The sequence below is a fragment of the Neoarius graeffei genome, chromosome 6, assembly GCF_027579695.1.
Source record: "Neoarius graeffei isolate fNeoGra1 chromosome 6, fNeoGra1.pri, whole genome shotgun sequence".
NCBI classification, from domain to species: Eukaryota; Metazoa; Chordata; class Actinopteri; order Siluriformes; family Ariidae; genus Neoarius; species Neoarius graeffei.
Genome location: NC_083574.1, coordinates 89,838,695 through 89,864,048, shown reverse-complemented (window position 1 = coordinate 89,864,048; position 25,354 = coordinate 89,838,695). Strand labels below are relative to the sequence as shown.

The window sequence follows — 25,354 nt, the reverse complement described above, 5'->3', positions numbered from 1 at the left end:
TCACTGAACCGGCACTTTTCCCATAATTTGCTTTTTAGTATTTTTCTCTGGCTTCATGATGATTATGTAACACTTTGGAAGAAAGATACAGAATAGTAAACCAAAGCTTGACGCTAAAATAGCAAAGATTTCCACAGCAACAGTAAATTTTCCAGGAGAACTGACATAAGCTGGAATAAAAGTGATCCAAACTGCACAGAACATGAGCATACTGAATGTGATGAATTTTGCTTCATTAAAATGATCTGGAAGCTTCCTAGCCAGAAAAGCTAAAATAAAACATAAAAGTGCTAAAAGTCCTATGTAACCCAAGACAGTCCAGAAACCTATGGTTGAGCCCAAATTGCATTCAAGAATGATCTTTTCCTGATAGTGCTTTAGATTCTTGAAGGGGAAAGGAGGGGATATTGTCAACCAAAGCACACAAATAAGAACCTGAATAAGAGTGAAGACAAGAACACTGAGTCTTTGCTGTGGAGGTCCAAACCATTTCATGACATTACTGCCTGGAAGTGTAGCCCTGAAAGCCATTAAAACCACAGTTGTTTTCCCCAGTACACAAGAGATGCAGAGGACAAAAGTGATCCCAAACACTGTGTGGCGCAGCATACAAGACCACTCAGAAGGCCGTCCAATAAATGTAAGTGAACAGAGGAAACACAGAGTCAGAGAAAAGAGCAGCAGGAAGCTGAGCTCAGAATTGTTGGCTTTGACTATTGGTGTGTTTTTATATTTAAAGAATATCATTGCTATTACTATTGTCATGAAAGAACCAACAACAGAAACCACTGTTAGCAAAAATCCCATAGTTTCTTCAAAGGACAAATATTCAATTTCCTTCTTTACACATTTATTCTTGTCTGCATTTGACCAGTAATCTTACTGGTATTGTTCACATTCAATGGAATCTGTCATAGAATGAGAGAGATAAAAATTGCATAACAAGAAGCGTTAGATATTTGGAAGAAATAATACAAAATATATGTAATATGTGACAGATTAATGAAGGTACATTCATGTTTTTTAGCAAGATAACCTACGTATGTTCAGCTAATTTCTCACTAAAATTTCTGTATTTTTACCCAAGTAAGCTGTAACTGTCAGGATGCTTTGTAGGATATTAGTGACAACAGTGACATGTTATTAGTCAGAATTATAGTTGTTGTTTTTTTCTTATCTATAAATAGTGAATAAATAATTTATTAGGGAGAAAATTATTGCATATGTTTAAAGTCTTTATTTTTCTGTAAAACTGCTTTGCGACAATGTCTATTGTTAAAAGAGCTATACAAATAAATTGACTTGACTTATCTATTGTTTTTCTTCTTTAGGGGTATCCTGTACCTGTCATATTACTGATCTCTCCAGCAGCACATGGTATACAGTCAAAACAGCAGATAGGCTTTCCTTTCTGCACAGCTTTCCTTGTACCAGGGGGGCAACTCTCAGTGCATATGGATTTTGGTACCTTTTTTAAACAGAAAATGTGGTTACTTAATAATATGATATACAGTAAAAAAAGCCTTTCTATGATATTTCATTCCATTTAGTCCATGCATTGTTTCCCTTTCCCTACTCACCTGATTTGTATTTTTTGCCCATACAATGGAGGCCGTGTTTACTGCTAATCGATCATTAATAGGAAAAGAGGAGTCATAAAGTCCAACAGTGACAAATTCATACTCATGCTCTTTACTCATTTGCCTGTTTATTATTTCATATTTTGCAGGAGGATCACCATTTGCATCAAAATAAACTTCTTCACCTTCTTTTGTCTTGAAGTGCACCTTTTTGAGATGTTCTAGAAACTGATGGAATAGAACAAGTTGTGTTTTATGAAAGCTACATGTTTTTCACCCAATTATTTGAATTAATATATGCACTCATGTCAAATTTTTGAGTGCAAAAAGAGTTTTAGAAGTGATATTTACTTACTGTGAGCAGATCTGGCTGCTTCTTTGTAGGACATGTGTGTTGGCAGCCAAGAAGGCTATGCAGAGTATAAGCTATGGCCACGGGCGCAGATAGAGGGGGGGGTTCGTCCCACCCAGATTTAAATTCACCTCGTTCGGTCCCCCCCACTTACAGGGAGGAAAAAACGTCTATGCTGTCTTTCTTTGCATAAGGCAAACCTCACGGAAAAATCAAAAGACTAATTACCATTCGGTTTATTGAGGTGCACAGCAGTATATACAGTTGCAACTGCGCAGACTGCACAGGTTGCGAGCTCGAGCTTGGTTGCTATGGTTACCCACAAGTTTGACAGGCATATCGGGGACAGCGCCTCCTAGTTCAGGACCCCAACACGGCATGATGAAGGGTGCCAAAAGGCAGAAAACGATTGCATCGTTAAAAAAAAAAGAAAAAAAGACTGTAAGTAAACTGTGCCTTACTTTATCATATCACCTTGCAATTTTTTGATAGTCTGTTCAAAGTAATGTCGTAGTGAAAGTAAAATCGTACGGAGTAGAGATGCCTTTCTGGTAGCCTCCTTCTTTCGGTGGCAGCCTGTAGATACAGTGCTCAGAAGGCAGTTTTAATGTTTAATCTGGCGTTCCCTGCCATAATTTCAGCGAGCATATTGTTTCATAAGGAAACTTTGCGAAGAGTTGTTGACTGACTGCCGCTCACGCAACACACAGGCATAGTTAGAAAGTCAGGATGCACTGGTTTACACTTTACACACACACACACACACACACGTAGCCCAGCCTCTCGCTATGTTTAACAGTTGGAACTTAGCGGTTTTAAAACTAGTTTTGCAATTTCTGTGTATGATGATAATGTGTAAACTTTGGATTTCCATAGGCTATGTTAAAATGTTATCATTGTCCTGGCCTGCAGGTAGTTCCTGGTGATGGCAGTGAGGGAGGTGAAATAACATGTATACACACTACCGTTCAAAAGTTTGGGGTCACCCAGACAATTTTGTGTTTTCCATGAAAAGTCACACTTTTATTGCCCACCATAAGTTGTAAAATGAATAGAAAATATAGTCAAGACATTTTTCTGGCCATTTTGAGCATTTAATCGACCCCACAAATGTGATGCTCCAGAAACTCAATCTGCTCAAAGGAAGGTCAGTTTTATAGCTTCTCTAAAGAGCTCAACTGTTTTCAGCTGTGCTAACATGATTGTACAAGGGTTTTCTAATCATCCATTAGCCTTCTGAGGCAATGAGCAAACACATTGTACCATTAGAACACTGGAGTGAGAGTTGCTGGAAATGGGCCTCTATACACCTATGGAGATATTGCACCAAAAACCAGACATTTGCAGCTAGAATAGTCATTTACCACATTAGCAATGTATAGAGTGTATTTCTGATTAGTTTAAAGTGATCTTCATTTAAAAGAACAGTGCTTTTCTTTCAAAAATAAGGACATTTTAAAAGTGACCCCAAACTTTTGAATGGTAGTGTGTGTGTGATATATATATATATATATATATATATATATATATATATATATATACATATATATACGCACACACACACACACACAAAATATATATACACACAAAATGGAATCATTTGCTGACAGCTCAGTCCCCCCCAGTTCAAAAATCCTATCTGCGCCCCTGGCTATGGCATAGACTGCTTTATAGATATTATTAAAAATTGGCATAAAAGACATATCAGTGAATGTGTTTTCTATCTCAGAGAGTTTCTCTTCACCTGTACACACCACTGAGTCCTCTGAATCATTCTGCATTGTAAATTTGCACTTAAACATTGAGAATAAAGTCCTCCAGACCTGTGACTTTTGTTTTGGGAATGGCTAGCCCTAAAGCTCCTTGTAGTATGTTGTGATTGTCTACTTTGGCCACTACCGGATCAGCGATCCAGCCCTCAGTTCCCACCCACTGATATCCAGTCATGTTGTGCTCAGAAAGCACAGGCAGCAAAACATCGAAGTCCCACTGAGTAAAAAATGCAACTATCACACGAGAAGTGGACATTTTAATTTGCTCAATGATTCTCAGCACTTTTTCTTGTGAGTAAGTTGGAAAAAAGGGAATGGAATATTCTAAGCAGACCCCCAGCTGCTCTGCTACCCGAGAGAACGTTGCCATCCCACTATTTCCATAATCATCATCTCTTCTTATTGCTCCCACCCATGTCCAACCAAAGTGCTTCACCATCTCTGCAAGTGCTCTGCTCTGGTGGTAATCACTGGGAATAGTGCGCAGAAATGAGGGATATTTATTTTTGTCACTCAGGCATTCACAAGTGGAGTAGTAACTGATCTGCATTTAGAAACAAACAGGTATATCAGGCATTTATGCTCAGCCAGTTGCAAAACATCCATAGGAATATAAAATGACCTCTACGCTGTAGATTTCTTCAAACCTTTGAAATGGTGTTTTATTGTAATAAAAGTTGTAATCTTGATAGAAAATTCAGAAATTCTTACTAAGGACATGTGAAAAGGCCCAATACTCTTTGCTATAGCCATGGACACTGATGAATATGTCTCTCCTATTATGGCCTGCACCTGAGCAGGCTTTGTGCAGATCACATCTGAGACTGACTTCTCGTTTCCATTCACAAGTGCCATTGCTGCTTTAACGCCCAAAGATGCTGAGCCACAGGTGTCAAAGATCTTGTAACCCAACAAGACTCCAGGCAGTAATGAAGAACTATTATTGATCTCCTCTATTGCAAAGATTAAGGTCTGTGAATAATGGAAACCTTTGAATTCCATGCTGGTTAAAAGTCAGACAAACACAAATACTTTAATATACAATATGAGTGTATAGCTGATATATAATTGTTATAATGTTTATTATATATTCATGTAAATGCTCATGCTGCTTACCTTGTGCACTTCACTGGAGGTGGCATGACCGAATAGGACAAGTCAGTGATTTCCCAGTTACTATAAAAAGGAAAAATAGCTCCAACTATTATGTCACCATCTTTCCACAGATGTGGGTACGCAGGTTCTCCATACAAGCTACAAGTAGTCTCATTAGCTCTGGAAAGATTAATGATGGCCATTAACACATTCAAGAGAGTAAATAATGACTCCATCTACCTACTAGGGGTGGGTATTGGCAAAGAAGTCACGATTCAATTCGAATTACGATTCACATGCTACGATGCGATACTATCACGATGCATCACGATTCTTGAATTATTGCGATGCATTGCGATATATTCAACATACTTCAGTGAAAATGTAAAAAAAAAAAAAGAGCATAATTACCAGTGGCTGTGTACGATCTGGATAGTGTCTCCAATTGATGCATAACTCAGAGCAACTCAGTTCATAACTGAATTTATTGAAACGACTTTGGAGGTAGTTGCCATTAAAATGAATATTACTGTTTCCATACTTAACAAGTGGACACACTAATGACAAAAATTGCATAGGATTTATAAAACTAAAAATAATAAAAGAAAACTAATAGCAGCAGTTTTCAATTTCTTTGCAGCACCTGCAGTATGGGAGGACAAGGCAATAATAAATATCAAAATATATATACTATATTACTCAGTGCATTAAATTATCATCATCATTATATTATTTGTTACATTACTTTACATTATATTTAAATGCCTTATGCATTTATAGTTTGTGGAGCATCCTCAAATTAGGAAACAATACACTCACTAAGCATATTTCTTTTAGAATGTTGTAGTACCGCAGCAGTTATGTCAGACTCGGTGAGTGTGCAGATGTCCTTCTCAGATTTACGTATTTCTGCAGACAGGAGTGCAGCGTGGATGGCAGGCTGTTGCTCTAAAAAGCGCTCAAGCATGTCGTGCGCGCTGTTCCAGCGAGATTTGTAAACAGAGTCGCAGTCGCATATGATGTCTATGCAGAATGTCTAGGTCGCAGTAGCCCGCCGCTGGAAATGCCACTGGCATGAAGGCAGCGGGCGTCAAAAACTCCACGGCGACATCTACAGGACTGGAAGTTGTATTCTACTTGTTTTTAGCTGATGTTCGCCAACCATTCATACAATTTTATTTATTCATTTTTTAAAATTAATAATCGATATTTGGCGTCAAGAATCGATGCAGTATATCGTGAAAGTTAGTATCGCGATGCATTGTCATGACGATTATTTTGCACACCCCTACTACCTACTGTATACAGTTTTAATGTAGTAATAGTGGATGCATGGTCTGATATGTCAACCAGTTGAATAGGGAGGATCTCTGGTATTTATACACATGAAAATGCAGATCATCTATGGAAAGGTGACACTTGTGAGCTGCAATCAAAGGAGGTGTGACATTATTATGCTCAGCAATGAATAAGCCTTGTTTAGCCTGTTTCATCACTAAGCTATCAGGGCTGTTAGATACTTTTGTCACTGCATTAGTTTCTTTTTTCTTTGGTATGATTTGTATGTCATTCATTCATTCATTCATTCATTTGAATTCATTCAGCCATTCTCTTTGGCAGCTTCACGACCATTTTCTATTAACTGGAATGGACAAATGCTTTTTTTTATCTGCCTTGGGATCTCTCAAGATACAACCGCACACAATAATTTTTTTTTTAAAGCAAACACACCAACAATTATTGGGCAAAAAGCATTTCACTTATTGCAGTGACACCCCCCCCCCCCCACACACACACACACACACAGCAGTAGTCAAGACTTTTTTTTTTTTTTGGTCAGGTCCTAAGGAATGGGTACTGAGTCTGTGTACCAAGTCTGGTGCAGATACATCAAACAGTTGCTGAACTCTAACCTCACATCAAGAGATCACAAAAATACACATTCCTTACTTAAGTAGAAATACAGATAGGGGAGAACAGGGAGACATCAAACAGGGGAGACTTAGGACAATTTGTTTTCCCAGAAATTAATTTCAAGCAATCAAGTTTAAGATTACATCAGAAGTTGTAACCAACTTCTGAGAGTAACCTACTTCCTTTGGAGCCATGAAGCTGGGCACTGCAGCAAGGTATGTGCAGTGAAATATTTTTGTTAACCAAAACTTGTATTTTCTACTTCACAATCAACCTTCATTCTATGGTGTAATGTATGCTGGTGAATTTGGGATTTGCTAGGAATTAAAGTGTGTCAACAGAAAGTGAGTTACCATATATAGTCAAAGTCAAAATCCTTCCCATGACAGGATCTGGTCTTCCCAGGCAATCTCCCATCCCAGTACTAACCAGGCCCCTAAGGCACATTGGGTGGTGCTGATCTCCACTTCTATAGCCTGTGGCCTCTAATATTCTATTCAATTCTATGGAAATATTCTATTAATTTGAGATACAGGTGTTGTATCTGACCAGGTGGGTGGAGCACAGAAGCATGGCAGGCCAGAACTGAGTTCTCAAAAAACTCTTTTATTCTTAGCTTTTCAGCTTTACACATTCGTTCCCACACACACACCCAAGTGTTCAGGTTGGGGAAGAGCCCCCTTCCTCTGCTCTCCCTCTCCTCTTTATAGGGTACAGTCACTGGGGAAGACACAAACACAGGTCAATTCCCATTAGGTGCAGTGATTCCACCACTTACCTTCCCTGACTCTGCCCTCCATTCACAGACCGACACTTGGCCATGCCCCCGCTGCCACATACCCCCACCGCCCGACTCAGGCCGGGGAGCCATCCGGCCTGTAGCCGACTACCCCCCCCCCATTTGACGGGAGAGGAAACCTGCCACAACCATCTGCGCCCCCAGCCTGTGGACCACCTCGAACTTAAACGGCTGGAGTGCCAGATACCAACGGGTGATCCGCACGTTGGCATCCTTCATGTGGTGGAGCCACTGCAGGGGTGCATGGTTCGAACAGAGGGTGAAAGGGTGCCCCAGCAGGTAGTAGCCGAGGGCGAGAACCGCCCACTTGATGGTGAGGCATTCCTTTTTGATTGTGCTGTACCTGCCCTCATGCACTGACAGCTTCCGGCTGATGTACAGCACTGGACATTCCTCCCTCTCCATCTCCTGGGACAGAACAGCCCCCAGCTCTCTGTCTGACGCATCCGTCTGTAAAATAAAGGGGAGAAAAAAGTCAGGGGAGTGTAATAGTGGCCCCCCACACAGTGCAGCTTTTACTTCCAAGAAAGCCCGCTGGCATTGCTGCATCCACTGGACTGGATCTGGTGCTCCCTTTTTAGTCAGATCAGTCAGCGGGCTGGTGATGTCCGAATAATTAGGTATAAACCTACAATAGTAGCAAGTCAGCCCCAGGAACTGTCTCACCCCGTTTTTGGTCTTGGGCCTTGGGCAGGCCGCAATCAGTGCCATCTTATTAATTTGGGGACGCACCTGCCCATTGCCCAAGTGGAAACCCAGATACCATACTTCCACCCGCCCAATTGCACACTTCTTCGGGTTGGCTGTGAGACCCGCTTGCCTCAGCGACCCAAGGACGGCCCTTAGGTGTTCTAAGTGCTGCGGCCAGTCATTACTGTAAATAATAATATCATCCAAGTAGGCGGCTACGTAGGTGGCGTGGGGCAGAGGACCCTATCCATAAGCCGCTGGAACGTAGTGGGTGCCCCAAACAGCCCAAAAGGAAGTGTGACAACCTGGCGTAAGCCAAACAGTGTGGAAAAGTCTGTTTTCTCTCAGGATAGTGGAGTCAAGGGGATCTGCCAATATCCCTTTGTCAAATCCAGTGTTGAATAAAAATGAGCCCTGCCGAGTTGATCGAGCAACTCGTCAATATGAGGCATTGGGTACGCATCAAATTTAGACACTGCATTGACTTTTCTATAGTCCACACAGAACCGGACCGACCCGTCGGCCTTGGGAACCAAGACCACCAGGCTGCTCCAGTCACTGTGGGACTCTTCGATGATTCCCATTTCGAGCATGGTGCTCCTCACTCTGACGTGGTGATGACGTAGACGGCTCTGTGGCAGCTGCTCCCACCAATGCCACTCTGGGCCCTCCCCCCGCTGAACTATGGCAGGCCCCACTCTTCACTAAATGCGTCATTAATTCCCGAAATCCTGGCCAATCAGTCCCCAGAATTATCGAGTGGGTAAGGCAAGGATTAACCGCTGCCTTTACTCTAAATTTTTCCCCTCGAAATAGAATGTGGACCGACACTAAGGGGTAGTTATGAACATCCCCGTGCACACACAACACCTTCACCAATTGTGCTCTCCCCAATGCCTTGTCTTGCACCAGGCTTTGGTGGATTGAGGTCTGATTACAGCTGGAGTCCACCAAAGCCTGATACGTATGCCCTTGGATACTCACCGGTATGCGATACACTCCGGCCCAATCAAGGGCGGTCTCTGGCATGTTGGGGATCCGGACCACCGCGCCCACCTTCATCACCAAGCACTGATGCTGGAGGTGCCCCGGTTTCCTGCAGCGCCAGCATACCGGCCCAGGCTCTCTCCCTGCACCGGTGTTCCGGAGATCACTCACCTGAGGGAGGGAAGACACAGACAAGGAAGTAGGAAATGGTAAGGCACAGCGGGTGCGGCGGGCCAGCTGAGGTGGAGCCAGCCCCCGCCTCCGCGGTGGAGGAATGGGGTGAGGACAAGGAACAGAAGGAGAGGGAGAGGGAGAAGAGAGGGGAGAAGGGGAGACATGCTGTCCTGCCATCGAAACAGCCGCCATATGGTCCTCTGCCAGCTCGATGGCCTGATCCAGCGACGCCGGGCGATGACACTGGACCCACTCTGCTGTTCCTTCCAGAAGTCGGCCAATTAATTGTTCCAGCGCCACCAGATCGGTGATTCCCTCGGCGTCGCAGTTGTCGGCCCTTAGCCACCACCAGCAGGTGTCTCAGAGTTGTTGGCCAAACGCGAACAGCCAGCCGACCTCTTCCAGGTGCAGTGCACGGAAGCGCTGCCGTTGCTGTTCCGGGGTGCGACCCATGAGTTGGAGGACGGCCCTGTGGAGGTCTGTGTAGACCAGCCAGCTGTCGGCAGGGAGTTGTAGTGTGGCCAGCTGCGCCTCACCCGTTAGCAGGGGGAGGAGGCGCGCCGCACACTATTCCACTGGCCAATCCCACGCCTCTGCTGCTTGCTCAAAAAGAGTGAGGAAGGCTTCGGGGTCGTCATGCGGACCCATCTTCATTAGGGTGAGGTGGGGAGGGTCCGCAGCAGTGGTGATCGGGGACCCCGCTGACGTGAGAAGGTGCTGGAACGCCTGGCGATCTTCCTGTTGCGCCAGCACCAGGGCTTCGAACTGTTGTTCCTGCTCCTTCCGGAGGGCGATCAGCGCCTGGTGCTGGCTGTGTTGGGCTGTGGTGAGGGCATGGACCAGGTCCTTGAAGGGGGAGGACTTCATGTGGCTGTTCCCTTCTGCACTCCATCCCGGGTTTCGGCACCACTGTTGTATCTGACCAGATGGGTGGAGCACAAAAGCATGGCAGGCCAGAACTGAGTTCTCAAAAAACTCTTTTATTCTCAGCTTTTCAGCTTTACACATTCGTTCCCATACACACACACCCAAGTGTTCAGGTTGGGGAAGAACCCCCTTCCTCTGCTCTCCCTCTCCTCTTTATAGGGCACGGTCACTGGGGAAGACACAAACACAGGTTAATTCCCATCAGGTGCAGTGATTCCACCACTTACCTTCCCTGACTCTGCCCTCCATTCACAGACTGACGCTTGGCCATGCCCCTGCTGCCACAACAGGATTTCTGATTTTCATGAACTACAAACCATAATTATCTATTCTAGTGTCTTTTCCTCACCAATTAGTGTTAACTTTTTTCACTTGAAGTGTAACAGCTTAACACCTATAGTGTCATATTTTAACACATATGAGTGTTCAATTCCACACTGGATTGGGTTACCTTTACTCACTGTAGGTGTTACTATGTAACACTCATTTGTGTTATTATTTACAATAAATTCTGCTGTTTTCTAAAATCTGGACTGTGTGCAGCCTTACATTTAAATGCATGGAACATACCCAACTACATCAAATGTTCTGGAAGTGTCACTTTGGTCATCTTACACAACTCAGGAGAAAAAGACATAACCAAATAATGCATTTATCATTTTTATTACACCAAGCACCACAAAACAAACAATTACAAATAAAATAATGGCACAATGTAAAGACCACCATCCTCAGTACTATAAGCACTCTGCAGGTCAAAGGGCCTATATGTTTTGACACAGTCTGCATTAATGACAACTTTTTCATCTGATTCACACACTTTGTACGCATGGAAATGTTCACAAAAGTATTCAACCTCAAGCTTATTGACAATGAAATGAATAACACTATTTACATGAAGTATCATTTTTATCCAGCAAAACACAGGAATCTCATGGTCAGTGCCACTACAAACGACCAATCCTACTCTATACTCTATCCCACTGATCTTAACCCAGTTAGTCGAGAAAGCATCTCCACCTTGCACTAAAGACACAACTTGGGCTAAATGTTCATGCTCAGTATCTGGATCAAATGTTTTCAGGGGCCCATACTCTATATGGTTTAAAGGAGACGTCTCCCAATTGTAAGCTATCAACATCTGATGTTTTTTGGCAAGTGACACTGTGATGTTCTTGAAGTTTTTCAGAGTGTTTTTAAACACCCAGTGTTTTGCCTCAAATCTCATACTCCACATATGAATTAAGGGTCCAATTTTTCTGATACAACTCGGGTAATGTAACATATAGTGGTGTTTTGGGAACATGTTTCTATTTGGATAAAGCTGTTTGAACAAGACATGGTGTTCAATTATTAAATGTTTTAAATATACGGTCATGCCTATTGTTACAGATGGAGAGAATATGATGTTGATGATTTGTAGTAAAAGCAACAGCAAAGTCCAATTCTGATCTCCTTCTGGTACAATGTCACCAAAAATCAAAGGAATATGTCTAATCAGACAAAGGGTCTGAATGGAGTTCAGTCCTATGGACCCTTTTCACGTGACGTCACGACAAACGCGGCCGCCATTTTGGACGTGTACTACCAGTAGTTTACCACAGCCAACATTGAGGAACGGCAGCAAAGAAAGTTTTTACTTTCAGCAAGACTTCCATCATGCCACTATATTGTTGTGCACCTGGATGTAGTAACCATCAACAAACAAGGCAAGGGTTATCATTTTATCGGATCCCGGTAGATGCTGACCGACGGAGAAGATGGATAGCGGCATACCAACGCTTGTGTAGTGACCACTTTGTTGGAGGTAAGACGAATAAAATTAGCCAGAAAAGGCATTACATTGCTGTTAACATTCTGTGGCGGCGAGTGTGTAACCAAATAGGCTAAAATAACCCATTGTAACCTCTTTGTTCTTCTGTAGTAGCTATTGTTGACTAGCTAATGTCAACAAGTAGCTGGTATGTTACTGTAGCAATGTTTACGTTCAGTCATTTGAATGACTGTTAAAACCTTTCAGTCTCAAGTTTTTCCTTTACTGTATTTACTAGTTTACTGTAATTATGATCCGGCAGCTATTTACACCGGATCCAGTATAAATAGCTGCCGGAGCCAACGTCCGAGGTTCCGGAGCACGCTCCGGCTTGCTCCCGGAGTGCTCCGGCCGAGGTTCCCCTCAAATTAAGCAGCACGCGCCGGCTTGCTCCCGGAGTGCTCCGGCCGAGGTTCTGGAGCACACTCTGGCCGAAGTTCCCCTCAAATTAAGCAGCGCGCTTCCGCTTGCTCCGGAGCAAGCCGGAGCGCGCTCCGTGACCTCGGCCGGAGCACTCCTGGAGCAAGCCGGCGCGCGCTGCTTAATTTGAAGGGAACCTCGGCCAGAGCACTCCGGGAGCAAGCCGGCGCGCGCTGCTTAATTTGAGGGGAACCTCGGCCGGAGCACTCCGGGAGCAATCCGGTGCGCGCTGCTTAATTTGAGGGGAACCTCGGCCGGAGCACTCCGGGAGCAAGCCGGACCGCGCTCCGGAACCTCGGACATTGGCGTGTATGTGTATGGTGATGGGTTTTTAACGACATAGGTATACAGATCATGTGGGCCGAAGTCAGGTAAAGACGAGGGCTTCGTGTACTTCCGTACGTCAGTGAACAATCCTGGTGGAAGCAGGTAAACGTCGTTCTCTAAGCCTGCTAACCTCAATTTTTGCAAATACCTCTCCCTCTGCTCGCCCTGTAAATGCCCTACGTCGCTGGATAGTGAAGGTGTTTTCTGCATCTCGCTCCTTTTTCTTGTATGTTCTCCATTTGTCGCCTTCCTCGCATTCAAACTGATTCGAGCCGAAGTCCGCTACATGTCCAAAATGGTGGTCGCATTTACGAAGGTCACGTGACTGAAAAGGGTCTATAGTGTTGTTACCACTATCGAAGTTGACCCTTGTTGGACGATTTTTCCGCTCCAAGTATCCATAATCAAAAGCATAGATTTGGGACAAAACACCAGGTTTTGACAAAAAGTTTCCAGATAGATACTCTAACAGCAACTTTATCTCATACTGACCGACCCCTTCAAGAATGTCATGCATTATATCCAAAGAAAAATTCTGGCAAACGTGAAAAAACTGTAAGCTGTTTAAAGTTGAATTCCTCTTTAAACCAAACACATGCAGCTTTTGTGGATTAGATTGTAACTCGCTGCAATGAGTTTCAAAGATTTCTTTCCCTCGTAATATTATCTTTGGGTCATCCTCACTGAACACATTCTGAGCATCACTTTTTTCAGTCAAACATAAGCAACAGAAATACCGGCCACTGAAAGACTCAATAAAACCTAGAATCCCATGCATTCCTAAATTATCCCCTGTTATTTGACAAATTGTGTCGTGGACATTCACTGATGAATAGGGCAAATTAATTCCATGACTCTCCAATACTTTAATGTCATCAATTAGAGGCTGTAAAATAGGATCAAAGCCATATTTTTTCACATCTTCTGCATGAAACAATGCAACTAAATGGATATTCATTAGTGCAGAATTTAACTTTGGGGGCAGATTTCTCAGAACAAAATACAGTGCCCCAACTTTGTGATGACCGTGTTTGGAACCAAGTGGGTTAGCAGTCTCAAAGTCATCGTAATATAACTGAATTTGCAAGGATGTCTGGTGTTCTGAAAACAATGGCATAGCTGCCAACTACTACGAATAAATCGTATTTATTACGATTTGTCGTTTTGATTACGAAAATACGAATTTACTACAATAAAATACGATTTTGCCAATTTTCATGGGTCATTTTCAAAGTCTATCACCGGTGGGATTCGTATTTGAACCCGCTCTGACCAATCAGCGCAACAGTGACTGTGACGTAGTCAGAGCGACAGAAAGCAGTGGGGGAGGGTAAACCATAGACATATAAACATAGACGTCGCATTCTGCGTAGAATCATATGTCATCCTCGCCGCCATATTGACTGCGTTTACTGTACCAACAGGTTTACCGTCCAAACGAGATCACATGGGATTACCTTTCACAGGTGAGACTGGAAAAATACTTTTCAATACTGTTCCTTCAGTCTTCAGTTTCCCAGCTCATCTCCACCGGGGAGGTGTAGAGTTATAAGCAGTGAGAATTAGAGAATACAGTGCCACACTATGATGAATGTTTTTAACCTTTCTGAATGTGAAGGAATCAGTGATGTATTTTGTTTTGGTATGACGTGAGAACCTGGCCGAACTCAGTTTGGCGCTCATTCAGCTCACTTTGTGGCCTCAGGTTTTGGTAGCTTGCTACGGTATGCTGACTGATTAGCTTACCTGAGCTATCTATCGCGGATCTGTCGCTAGTTTGCAGTGTACAGGGTATTTCGCACACTATTTATAACCATCACATTAAAAGTTATGTGTTGTTCTGATGCCTGTTTGTTTCCCAAATATATACGTGTGTGTGTTAATGGGTGAATAAAAGGCATGGAGTTAAATATTATTGTAGAAAGGGGCTTTATGAAGTTCAGTCCATTTACTTGCATTGGTTTACGGGGAAGATTTGCGACATCCAATATGGCGGACATTCTGACGTATCCCAGCAACGGGACACCAGCTCAATGCAGCGTCTGTTTATATGTCTACGGGGTAAACAAACAGCATGTGGAGAGGGACACCACTGGAGCGTCGAGTGTTTTGGTGAAGATTCAGCGATCATGGAATGAGCGGAGAGCCTCTTCCTGCTCATGTTTCAACGAAAACTCCAAGTCTAATTCTTCTAAAACTGATTCCAAAGTGGAGTCAAACGCGCGCTGTTCACTAGCGCTTTCTCCAGCGTCGCGCAGCTTTGTCGTCACTCCTGCAAAAGCCCGCCGAAAGAATCCAAACAAAAACCTTGCGTTGTGATTGGCCGGCACGATTTGATGCCCGGGGTGTGTTGTTGATTCTGTTCTTTTTGATTTGTAGTCATGTGAAGAAGCAAGTTGAAATTGACACTTTTTTGAGCCGTTTCACTTTGTGCCAAGCATGTTTTGAGGCATTTTTATGTTTGGTGTAGATTACAAGAGGTTCCTTTTATGTTTGATCTGTGCCAAATTGCTTTGATGATATGTATTCTAGTTCCAGGTAAATTTGTTTCCATTGTTGAAAAGAACTTTGCAAAATAATGTAAGATGATAGTTTAGTTTGTAGAATAAATTTTGTCAAACTATTTTGTTTGTGTGATTTTTCAGGGTAGTTTTGCTAGAAAGCTTTGGCGGTGGGGGGGGCTTTGCCCCCCCCCCCCCCGAGACTCAGTACCCAACCTTGTATTACTATTTACAATTTCAGAATGTTGGCAACTATGCAATGGATGTGATCTAAAGTAACTTCCATCACAAAAGTCTTCATATCGGTTTTCATTTGATACAGAGGGTGTGTTAAGCAGTCCACAAATATAAGAATTGCGACAGATAAATTTGATTGTTTCCAAAATTGGAACATACACAAAAGTGTCTTTTACTGGTACTTGATCAAAAGTACCCGTACCTTTATTGAGTCTTGAATCATAACGAAATCCTAACACTTTTTCCACGGGGTCCACGATTCCCCATTTTTCACTTAACCCTTTGGTGACTGACCCCTTGAAAATGGTTCCTCCAGGAACCATGACGTTTCAGTTGTCAAGACAACGGAAAAACTAAAATACAAATACAAGAGCGTTTTGTTTTGTGCACAAGAGCATTGTGACGTATCTTTCTGTTTTTGTATTTTAGTTTTTCCGTTGTCTTGACAACTGAAACGTCATCGTTCCTGGAGGAACCATTTTCAAGGGGTCAGTCACCAAAGGGTTAAATACTTCTTTCTTTTAGTTTCAGTATTAAAGTTCTCAACGGGGTTTTCAAAAGTTTCAAGACATTCTTCCAATTTAGGTCTGATAGGATTATCAACTGGTATAGCAGACAATACTTTATGCTTAAACTCAGAATGAAGTCCTTCTGCAAAATCTTCTAAATGACTAACAACTGTTGATACTACACTATTGGCCACACCACTACCATTGAGTCTAGAAATAATTGCAGCACAAATGTCTTTCGTGTTGTCACTGATACACTGATCACATCCACTGTTTTCAGAACACCCAGCATTTTGCATGACAATGTTTCCTCCAATAGGATCTTGTGAAATGACAGAATCAGGTTCAAACAACTCTTCTGTTGCTGCCTCATCACCGTGACATAAAACATTACAATGGCCAGTATTTTAAATGTTCCTTCAAACCTGCGTATGTACTGAACTGACGCCGACAGGCATCCTGGGAACAAAATAATTTGAACTTGGTGCTTGGGTAAAAACTGTGTCCTATCCGCAAGTGACTTATTAAAGCCTGACTGGTGGTATGTAAGGCTTGACAGATAAAACACTTATACATTGTCATTTAAAATCTTGGCACGCAACTCACGGACACGTGGTGACTCTTCTGTGGAGGTTACATCGATGTTGAATACAGCGGTCTGTACAAAGGTGTACAGATGGACCAGAGACTCAGCATACAACAGGTTGAAGACGTAGTGGCATTTGAAAAGTTCATGAAAAGCACTCAGGGAGCTGCTGGCATGGCATGGAATGAGCTGTTTGTCAACGGCGATGTAGTAGGTGTCGATCTTGTTGCGGGCACAGCCAACCGCAAGGATGACTGGCTGCTTTCCTTCTTTCTCTTGTAGATGTTCATCTATGCTGCTGCATGACTGCAAAACACATAATAAAAAACAAAACAAGACCATCTCGAGTGACTTATCTGGTTCTGACATGACTATTGGTTTGAGATCATGTTCCCTACTAGGTCATTCCTCACAAACACGAGTATGTCTGGTACATTTTACAAGGAATTTACCTTGTGGAAGAGCACCATTTTATCAGCTGCATCACTTGGGCTGATCTTGGTCCTCTTTTTGAGTCCAGCTGTGGGAGGCAAAAGATGAAGTAGCAGCAGCAGAGTAGCCATGTCACTGTCCCAGTCTATCAGAGAAAAAAAGTCTGTGATTAACATATGAACAGAAAACATTAAACAAGTATAACTTATACTGTACAAACACTACGTGCAAGCTTACAATCATTCTCTGGGTGTCTCTCAGCCGCTTTTAACAGACGGCACAGATCAGTTGATTGAGTCAGCTGGGTGGCTTCTTTGATGATCTTTAACTTGAATGTTGTGTCCCACTTGTTAAGCAACTTGGAACTTGTTTCAATACCAAACAGCAGGGTGAAGTCTAGATTTACCTGTTAATCACACAAATGATAACATAATGAGCCAAGGTTTGGTATTGCTTATGCTGCATCTGCTTACACACTATGTGATTGAACAAAATTCTCAAAACCACACAAACAGGATACATTCAATAACGCTAAGGCTGAAGTATGAAATATCACAAATTAAAATGAAAGAAATGTTCTACTCACAAGTCCTTTGACATCCAGAAAGCGTGGGAAAGTTTTGAAGACATCAGCGCTTCTTTCTGGGTCATGCACCAAGTCCTGTCGATATTGAAACGTCATCTTCATTTTCTCCAGCACACTTGCTTCTTCAGGGGTGTGAATAAGAAACGAAATGGCCTCGCTGCAGTCATCACCATCAAGCTGCTCGGGCAGTGTTGTTGCCTTCCTTCTCCGTTTCGGCCCTTGGTCTTTAGGCAGTGACGGCTCCTTTGCTGGCCTCCTCCCTGTAGCCCTGTTCATTGTCTTCAGACGCCACGCCAAATATCCGGTGCCTTTCTCAGCATCATAAAAATGCTCCTGCAACAAATGAAAGAACATTGAAATAGTCTTGCATCAGGCACGGCAAAAGGAAACAAAAGTATAATCACTTATATAAAAGCAGGCCATTATCTCTATGATTCTTCTGCATTTTCAAATAGAAGTTCATAGCATACTCCAGTTTCAAATGAGTGTCTTGCTTCAGTTGCTATTAATAAAAATCAGCAATAATCATCCTATCAGTTGTATTAGCTACCTTCCAATGAAAACCATTTTTTTCTCACCATCACTGCAAAACTTACATAGCCTTTAGATGAGAATGGATCCTTCAGTGCAGGAAAAAGTGTAACGATTCCTAGCGCGTATTTCTCCCTCTGCTGGCGGGTGGGAATATGTCTATAGTGAAAAGACAAGAAATTCACTTGGTACTGACGGGTGGGATAATATTGTTGCACAAATCTATGCCCTTCACAAAGTTCATTTTGCTAGGTCTTACCCATGTCTCTCAGTCATATGACTTGCCAATATGTTGACAAGCTGCCTCCTGGTGTGGTGCTTCAGTGAGTTTTCTGATCTATACTCCTCAAGAATATCCTCTCCTCCAGATTTCCCAAGCAAGGCATTTTTGACCATCTGCTTACACAGAATAAGCAAAAGTAGTTATCATTATTAAACAACATTATACCATGTAAATTATCAAGCACCAAATGACAGTACTCATAAAATGTTACCTCTTTTGCAGTGTCTGACAGAGGCGTCTTCACCGCAGAGGGACTACCTTCTATGCTTGACCTACTACGGCCTGTAGGAATGCCTTTATCTCTGAGGTCGCTGTCGCTTGATGAAAGGGACAGGGTGTCCGTGAGAGAAGATGAAGTATCTGAAGTAGAAGGTGTTGAATGGTCTAAAGGAGAGAAAACTGTACAATAGATCCTTTGATTAATATTTGGCAGTATCCATTTTGACATGAGATGTTGTGGTAGCATTCCAATTTCTTAACAATTCTCAGTAGTGTACCGTACATCAATTCCTATGCAATGAAGTACTGAAAATTTAGCTAAATTTTATGTTGTCAGTTCAATGCCAGCTGCATCACGGAGCAAAAACACTGCACACTGTTATCTACGTAGTCTTCATTACCAGCACAAGACTAATACCTTCATCTGAAGTTTTTTCACGGACTGTCAAGCATACATCTGGATTGGACTCCAATAATTCAGTGATAATGTCTTCATCAACTGCTGTGTCCGTATCATCGAACACGTCAAGTTCAGTGGCGTCAGGAAGGCCAAACTTCTCTTTGACTGTAGGAAAGAGAAACAATGACTGATCTTATCTATCTATATACATGTAGCTTCAAATAACCCTACATTGCCATCCTTGTATACAATGGTATTGTTATCTTCGTGAGACACCGTTGTTATTAACTGGGATGATTTTTTTCCTTTCCTAAAATCACCCAAATATGCAACAACAATGTCTTTGGAATGACATACCGACAGAAAAAAAAACACCTATTGAGAGTAACAGACTCAGGTATCATGTCTTATGGCATCAATCATCAAGCTCTTACCTTTACTGATGAAGTCTTCATAGGTGATACCTGAGTGCCAACTGACATACTGTACTTCTTCACATTCCGATACTTTACTTTCAGTAGCATGGTCTCCCAAAACTGCACCTGTAATATATTTAGAAATGCAAAATAGATAACGATTTTGAAGTGAAAGGGAAGAAACATTTGCAGTACACAGCTTTTCACATTTTAGAAAATACCCATTCATTGAATCAATACATTTTAATCCAATTAAGCTTTTCATTTCTCCTTACCTAAAAGGAGACACAAAGTGTAGAGTTGTCTACGCTGAGCTATGAAATGAGGCTCAAATAAGCTAACAGAAGTTTTATTAAGACTGTTTATGTCAGGATATGGACAACGTTGTTGTAGTATACCAACTCACTATCACTTAGTAAGCGTCCAGACGTTATCGCGCCAGTGAGAGGCAATTTGATTTACTCTTATGTGATATTAGCTCACCTATTAGCTGGATGTAACATTAAATGGCCCCTTAGCAGCTGTAAGTAACAAAGGTGGGGAGCAATGGAAATCTTCAACTAAAATCGTTTCTCAGAACGAATTATAAGTGTCACCTAATCAACGCGACTTCTGAATCTGATAAATCTCCAAGTCCGTTTCTCTCAATGTATTGACACTGTGTCTGAAATGTTTCTCTGGCCAAACACGAACATTCCGAGGGAAAGCAAGAACGGCTACTGTGGTCATGCAGTCCATTTAATACACAACATTAAGGGATTAACATATCAGGTAGCCTATATTTGTACGGATAATAAAGAAACATTCAGAAAACAGCAGAAACCATCTATTACAATGTAGTCACCGCCTTAGCAAGGCTCAACATTAGCACTTGCCCGATGGCCCGGCGGTGTTTTTTACGTCTTTCGGGCCACTAAATTTGGCCAAACAGTGGCCCGGGCGGGCCAGTACATTTTCGATACAAATTAACAAATTTTATTACTCATATTTTACCCAGAATTGTGAAGAAATTGTTCATAAAATGCACCTTTTCGATACGAGGTCCGCCATCTTTGTTTTCGTCACGCTCCGCTCCTCCGCAGGAGTGTGTTGTCTTCGTGCATCTTCGGCGCTCTTCGGAAGCGTCATTTTGGCAGGAAAATATCATCTTGTAGAAGAAGACAGTTGCGGCAAGGAGACCATCAGAACGGTGAAATTCAAATAGAAATATGTTCAAACTCCACGCTCCCTAACCTGGCCAAAGGCCAGGTCAACAGTTTAAATGCGATCGTGCATAAATTAACTATCGGGTGTTAACGAACAGCTTCATTTTGAACTCAGCAGCCAATCAGAGCATGCGACGTCACGCTCGGTTTACAACTTGCCAAATCGTCAGCATTTCAACACACGCGCTTTAGCTTCAGATGGTGTAAAATCGTTCAGACTTTGTATATTAATATCAATTTCAGGATAAACTGCTAAGAAATATGGCTACACGTGTATCAACTTTTAGTGATCAAAGAATGAAGTATAAATGTTGGTTGCTATGACTGAAATAGAAGAACAGATAAAATAATGTGGTAAATTAGATCTGATCCCATATATTATATTATTCAAATATCCAAAGATAATGAAATCTATCAAAATAGCCAAACTAGGTCTACATTAGTTCATTACAATAAAAATAACTATTCTGATCCTCTCTGGTACAACCAGACCATGCTAAACCCAGTATACCCCCAGTTGCTTGGGTATCTGCTGTTGCAATGGCAACGGTTTATGCAAATGAGCTGAATTTGCAAAAATGTACTACTAGTTCCCCCAAGGACATATCCTGAAAATTTGGTGTTTATATCTTGTCTTATTAAAAAAATACAACATTTCACCCCTTTTTGGCTCACCTGAGCATACCTGTTAATAAGCTAATTAACAGGTAATTAGGGTTATAAATCACCCCCGAGCAGGTAAGGCTTTGCAAAAATCTCACTAGATTATTTCCCAAAGTCCACCCTTTCAGGAAATGTATGGTTTGTCAGTGATTCTCATGATATTTTATTAATTAAGAAATAAAACTTCTTCATGGGCAATAAAAATGCCCATTTAAATCCAGCATGATAAGGGTTAGTATGCCACCCTCACCTTTCATCCAGACTTGGGACTGGCCTGTGTGTGCCTTGTGGCTATTATATAAAGGTGTATTTAAAAAGTTCATTGTACTTCTATTTCTATTAGAATATCTATAGTGGAGAGAATTCAATATCTACAATGTTGAGAATATGTGAGCCAAAGTTGAAACCATGACAAAAAAGGAAAATATGTCTCCATCACACAGGGTGGGTTACAGGCAAAGCTTATTCTATAAACAAGTTAGTTGCATGGTGAGGCAAAACTTAGCTTATTCTAAAACTTATACAAACAATTGTTAATGTAAAACAGTAATCAACAGCATGTGTTAAACGAACAGAGAACAAGAACAAAGGAAATTTTTAAATGTAACTTAGAAATTGATAGAACAAGAAATGCAAACAATAAAATATCAATGTGAACAAACAAAGATTTACTAATGTTAGCAAAATATGAATAATCTTATTTTCATTAATTTCACCTTAAAATGCACCAGAATGCACGAATATGAATTGAAAAATCAATTTTCCGGGGGAAAGCCCCCGGACCCCCCTCTTTGTGCAAGCACCTGTGGTGCTTGCAGCGGCTGCCACATATCATGAGAAAAATATCATGAGAATGACCAGGCTGAATTTGACCACAATAAAGCATAAACATTGTTGACATCTCCAGGTCAAACAACTTATATTAAAGTGCCTTATTTCTTCTAATACTGCTGTTTCTGCCCAACGAAAGAAACGAGTACCGACATTGAAGGCTGGAATATGCTTTGATAATCCTGACTGCTAGCCCTGATGGAGTTCCCATTAGCAAGGCTCATGAACACTGATAAAGGGAAAGGACAGACCATTCGCTAAAAGGCTCTCTCTAGTAAATGATTCTTACCTTTTCAGAAGAATTTGCGGTGGTAGTAGTCTGCTAGACCACACACATTACTTCTACTTATAGTATAATTACTACATGCTACGTGAGCAATATTGGCTCATGAAAGCCTGCAGAAAGAAAAGATGGTGGCAACCGTTGCATTTTCAAATAGACCACGATAGATTCTAGAACCCTAGCTAGCAGCTACCCACTCCCCATTCCCGCCTTTATTCAAAACCATAGTCTAATGGCATAGACTAGCTATACATGCTCAAAACGCATTTCATTTGGCATAAAAGAAAATAGTGGGAATATTAGGATGCCTGTACATGATGTAGTATATATATTCTATGTATACTACAGATTCTACTCATTAGCGTTTATGGTTGATAATCAACCATAAACGCTAATGAGTAGCCTATAGCTCAAACACAAAGTTTGCTGTATGCCTAGTTTAAACAGCTTAAACCTCTACCCTCTTAGCTAGCCCACCTATTTAAAACGTTCTTGGAAATATAATCAACCTCACAATTATATATTCTTACCTTTTTAAGACATGATATTTTCGCGGCTGGGAAAGAATGCAAGATGTCCACTGTCCAAACGGATGAAGCCCAATGAAACCGGATGTGGAAAGTCACTCTCACAATGTGTTAAGCAGTTAACTCTTAGAAACAACACCATCCATAGAGCTTTTTGAGCACTTCCAGTGTTAAACTAACACCACAATCAACACCCAGTGACTCCGGTTAACTCCGGAATAATTAACCCCAGTTAAATTAACTCAAAACAACACTTCCAATTTTGCTGTGCAGCCTGACACAAAATATTTGTAGGCATCCAAACTCTTATACGCTTTCAGATCAATACCTGTGTATGGCGATGGGTTTTTAACGACATAGGTATACAGATCATGTGGGCCAAAGTCAGGTAAAGATGAGGGCTTCGTGTACTTCCGAACGTCAGTGAACAATCCTGGTGGAAGCAGGTAAACGTCGTTCTCTAAGCCTGCTAACCTCAATTTTTGCAAATCCCTCTCCCTCTGCCCGCCCTGTAAATGCCCTACGTCGCTGGATAGTGAAGGTGTTTTCTGCATCTCACTCCTTTTTCTTTTATGTTTTTCGTTTGTCATCTTCCTCGCATTCAAACCGATTCGAACCGAAGTCGACTTCATGTCCAAAATGGCGGTCGCGTTTACGAAGGTCACGTGAGTGGGAAGGGTCAATAGACATGCCTTGACAAACATGGCTGTTTCTTGTTTCTGGTTCCCCTTATGTGATTGGCATCCATTTTAGCCAATATTACTCATGCTCTGGTTTAAAAGGACATGCGGATTGGCCACTTTCAAACTGAACACAGGTGCCTAGGCTCCTGCATAAGAGAACACTACTGAGTCATTGTTTTAGCCACCGCTCTCCCTGTCTGGTGTAGAAGGTAATAACAGCACAATAATACAGGTTTTGGATAAATAACACTAATATAGGTTTTGGCTATGTCTAAAGCTACCATATGAAAATTGTTGTGAAACACTTGCAAACCTTTGCCTATCTGCTTCAAAATTCATACACATTCTGTCAAGATGTTGAATCAGGAAATGTTTAGCTTGCTAGGCATCTCAAAATCCAGTTCTACACTCCATATTAAAAAAAAAGGTATTTATTATTCTTATGACTTTTTTTCTTTCTGCTCCAAAACTGAATCTAAAATGAACATAATAAAACATCTTAAGTGACTGTAGTTGATGGCCCAAGTGTATTCTTTAATTTAATCCATGAATGAGTATTCTGCAATGTGTAGAACCATAGATACTCTAGGTTTGGCTGTTTCAAAAAATATAGGCAAAATGATCAATTTTACTCATCTGCATGAAGGGTTAATGTTGAATGATATATACCTATGTTATATACTAATTTCAGCAAAATGATGCCAAGCTGTCTTCTGCATGTATTACCGTACAACTGCATGGCTCAGTAGTAAAAGACCGAGTGCTAAACTTACCTGCCGACGGCCCAAACCTGTCACCCACTGAAAACATTTGGTGCATTATGAAATCCAAAATGTGACAAAGGAAGCTACAAACTGTTAAGCAACTGAAATCCTATGTCAGGCAAGAATGGGGACAACATTTCACTTTGAACACTTCAGCAATTGATTTCCTCAGTTCCCAAACATTTACAGAGTGTTAGTAAAAGTCGAGGTGATATGATACAGTCGTGAATGACCAAAGATCTGCTCACAGACGATGGGATGCCTTTCATCTCCCAGCTCACAAATGATGTCTGTGGGCTGTTTGCAGGCAAATCAGACTCAGACATCAGTCTATCACACCCAGATAAATAAGCTGGCAGATATTTTCTTTTAGATATGCCAAAGTTTACTTTAAACTGATTTGTTTACGAGGCGCCTCACAGCAAGAAGGTTCTGGGTTTGAACCCAGCAGCCGGTGAGGGCCTTTCTGTGTGGAGTTTGCATATTCTCCCTGTGTCTGCGCGGGTTTCCTCCGGGTGCTCCGGTTTCCCCCACACTCCAAAGACATGCAGGTTAGGCTAATTGGTGGCTCTAAATTGACCATAGGTGTGAGTGTGAGTGTGAATGGTTGTTTGTCTCTGTGTCAGCCCTGCGATAACCTAGCAACTTATCCAGGGTGTACCCTGCCTCTCACCCATAGTCAGCTGAGATAGGCTCCAGCTTGCCTGCAACCCTGTAGAACAGGATAAGCAGCTACAGATAATGGATGGATGGATGGATGGATGGATGGATGGATGGATGGATGGATGGATGGATGGATGGATGGATGGATGGATGGATGATTTGAATCAACTGTGTTGTGGGATGAA

At 41.9% G+C, this 25,354-nt stretch overlaps 1 protein-coding gene and 1 pseudogene across 1 annotated transcript; both read right to left on the bottom strand.

Moving 5' to 3' along the window:
* LOC132887544 (extracellular calcium-sensing receptor-like) lies at positions 1-5,035 on the bottom strand (annotated as a pseudogene).
* An 11,630-nt stretch (positions 5,036-16,665) lies between these two features.
* On the bottom strand, positions 16,666-24,561 carry LOC132888357 (uncharacterized). Its single transcript, XM_060924414.1, has 9 exons — positions 24,516-24,561; positions 19,569-19,676; positions 19,153-19,299; positions 18,760-18,899; positions 18,492-18,631; positions 18,298-18,391; positions 17,353-17,521; positions 17,136-17,203; positions 16,666-16,989 (listed from the first exon to the last, which is right to left on the bottom strand). Exons 1-9 carry the CDS (start codon positions 24,559-24,561, stop codon positions 16,666-16,668), a joined length of 1,236 nt encoding a protein of 411 aa, XP_060780397.1.
* Positions 24,562-25,354: the final 793 nt, after the last annotated feature.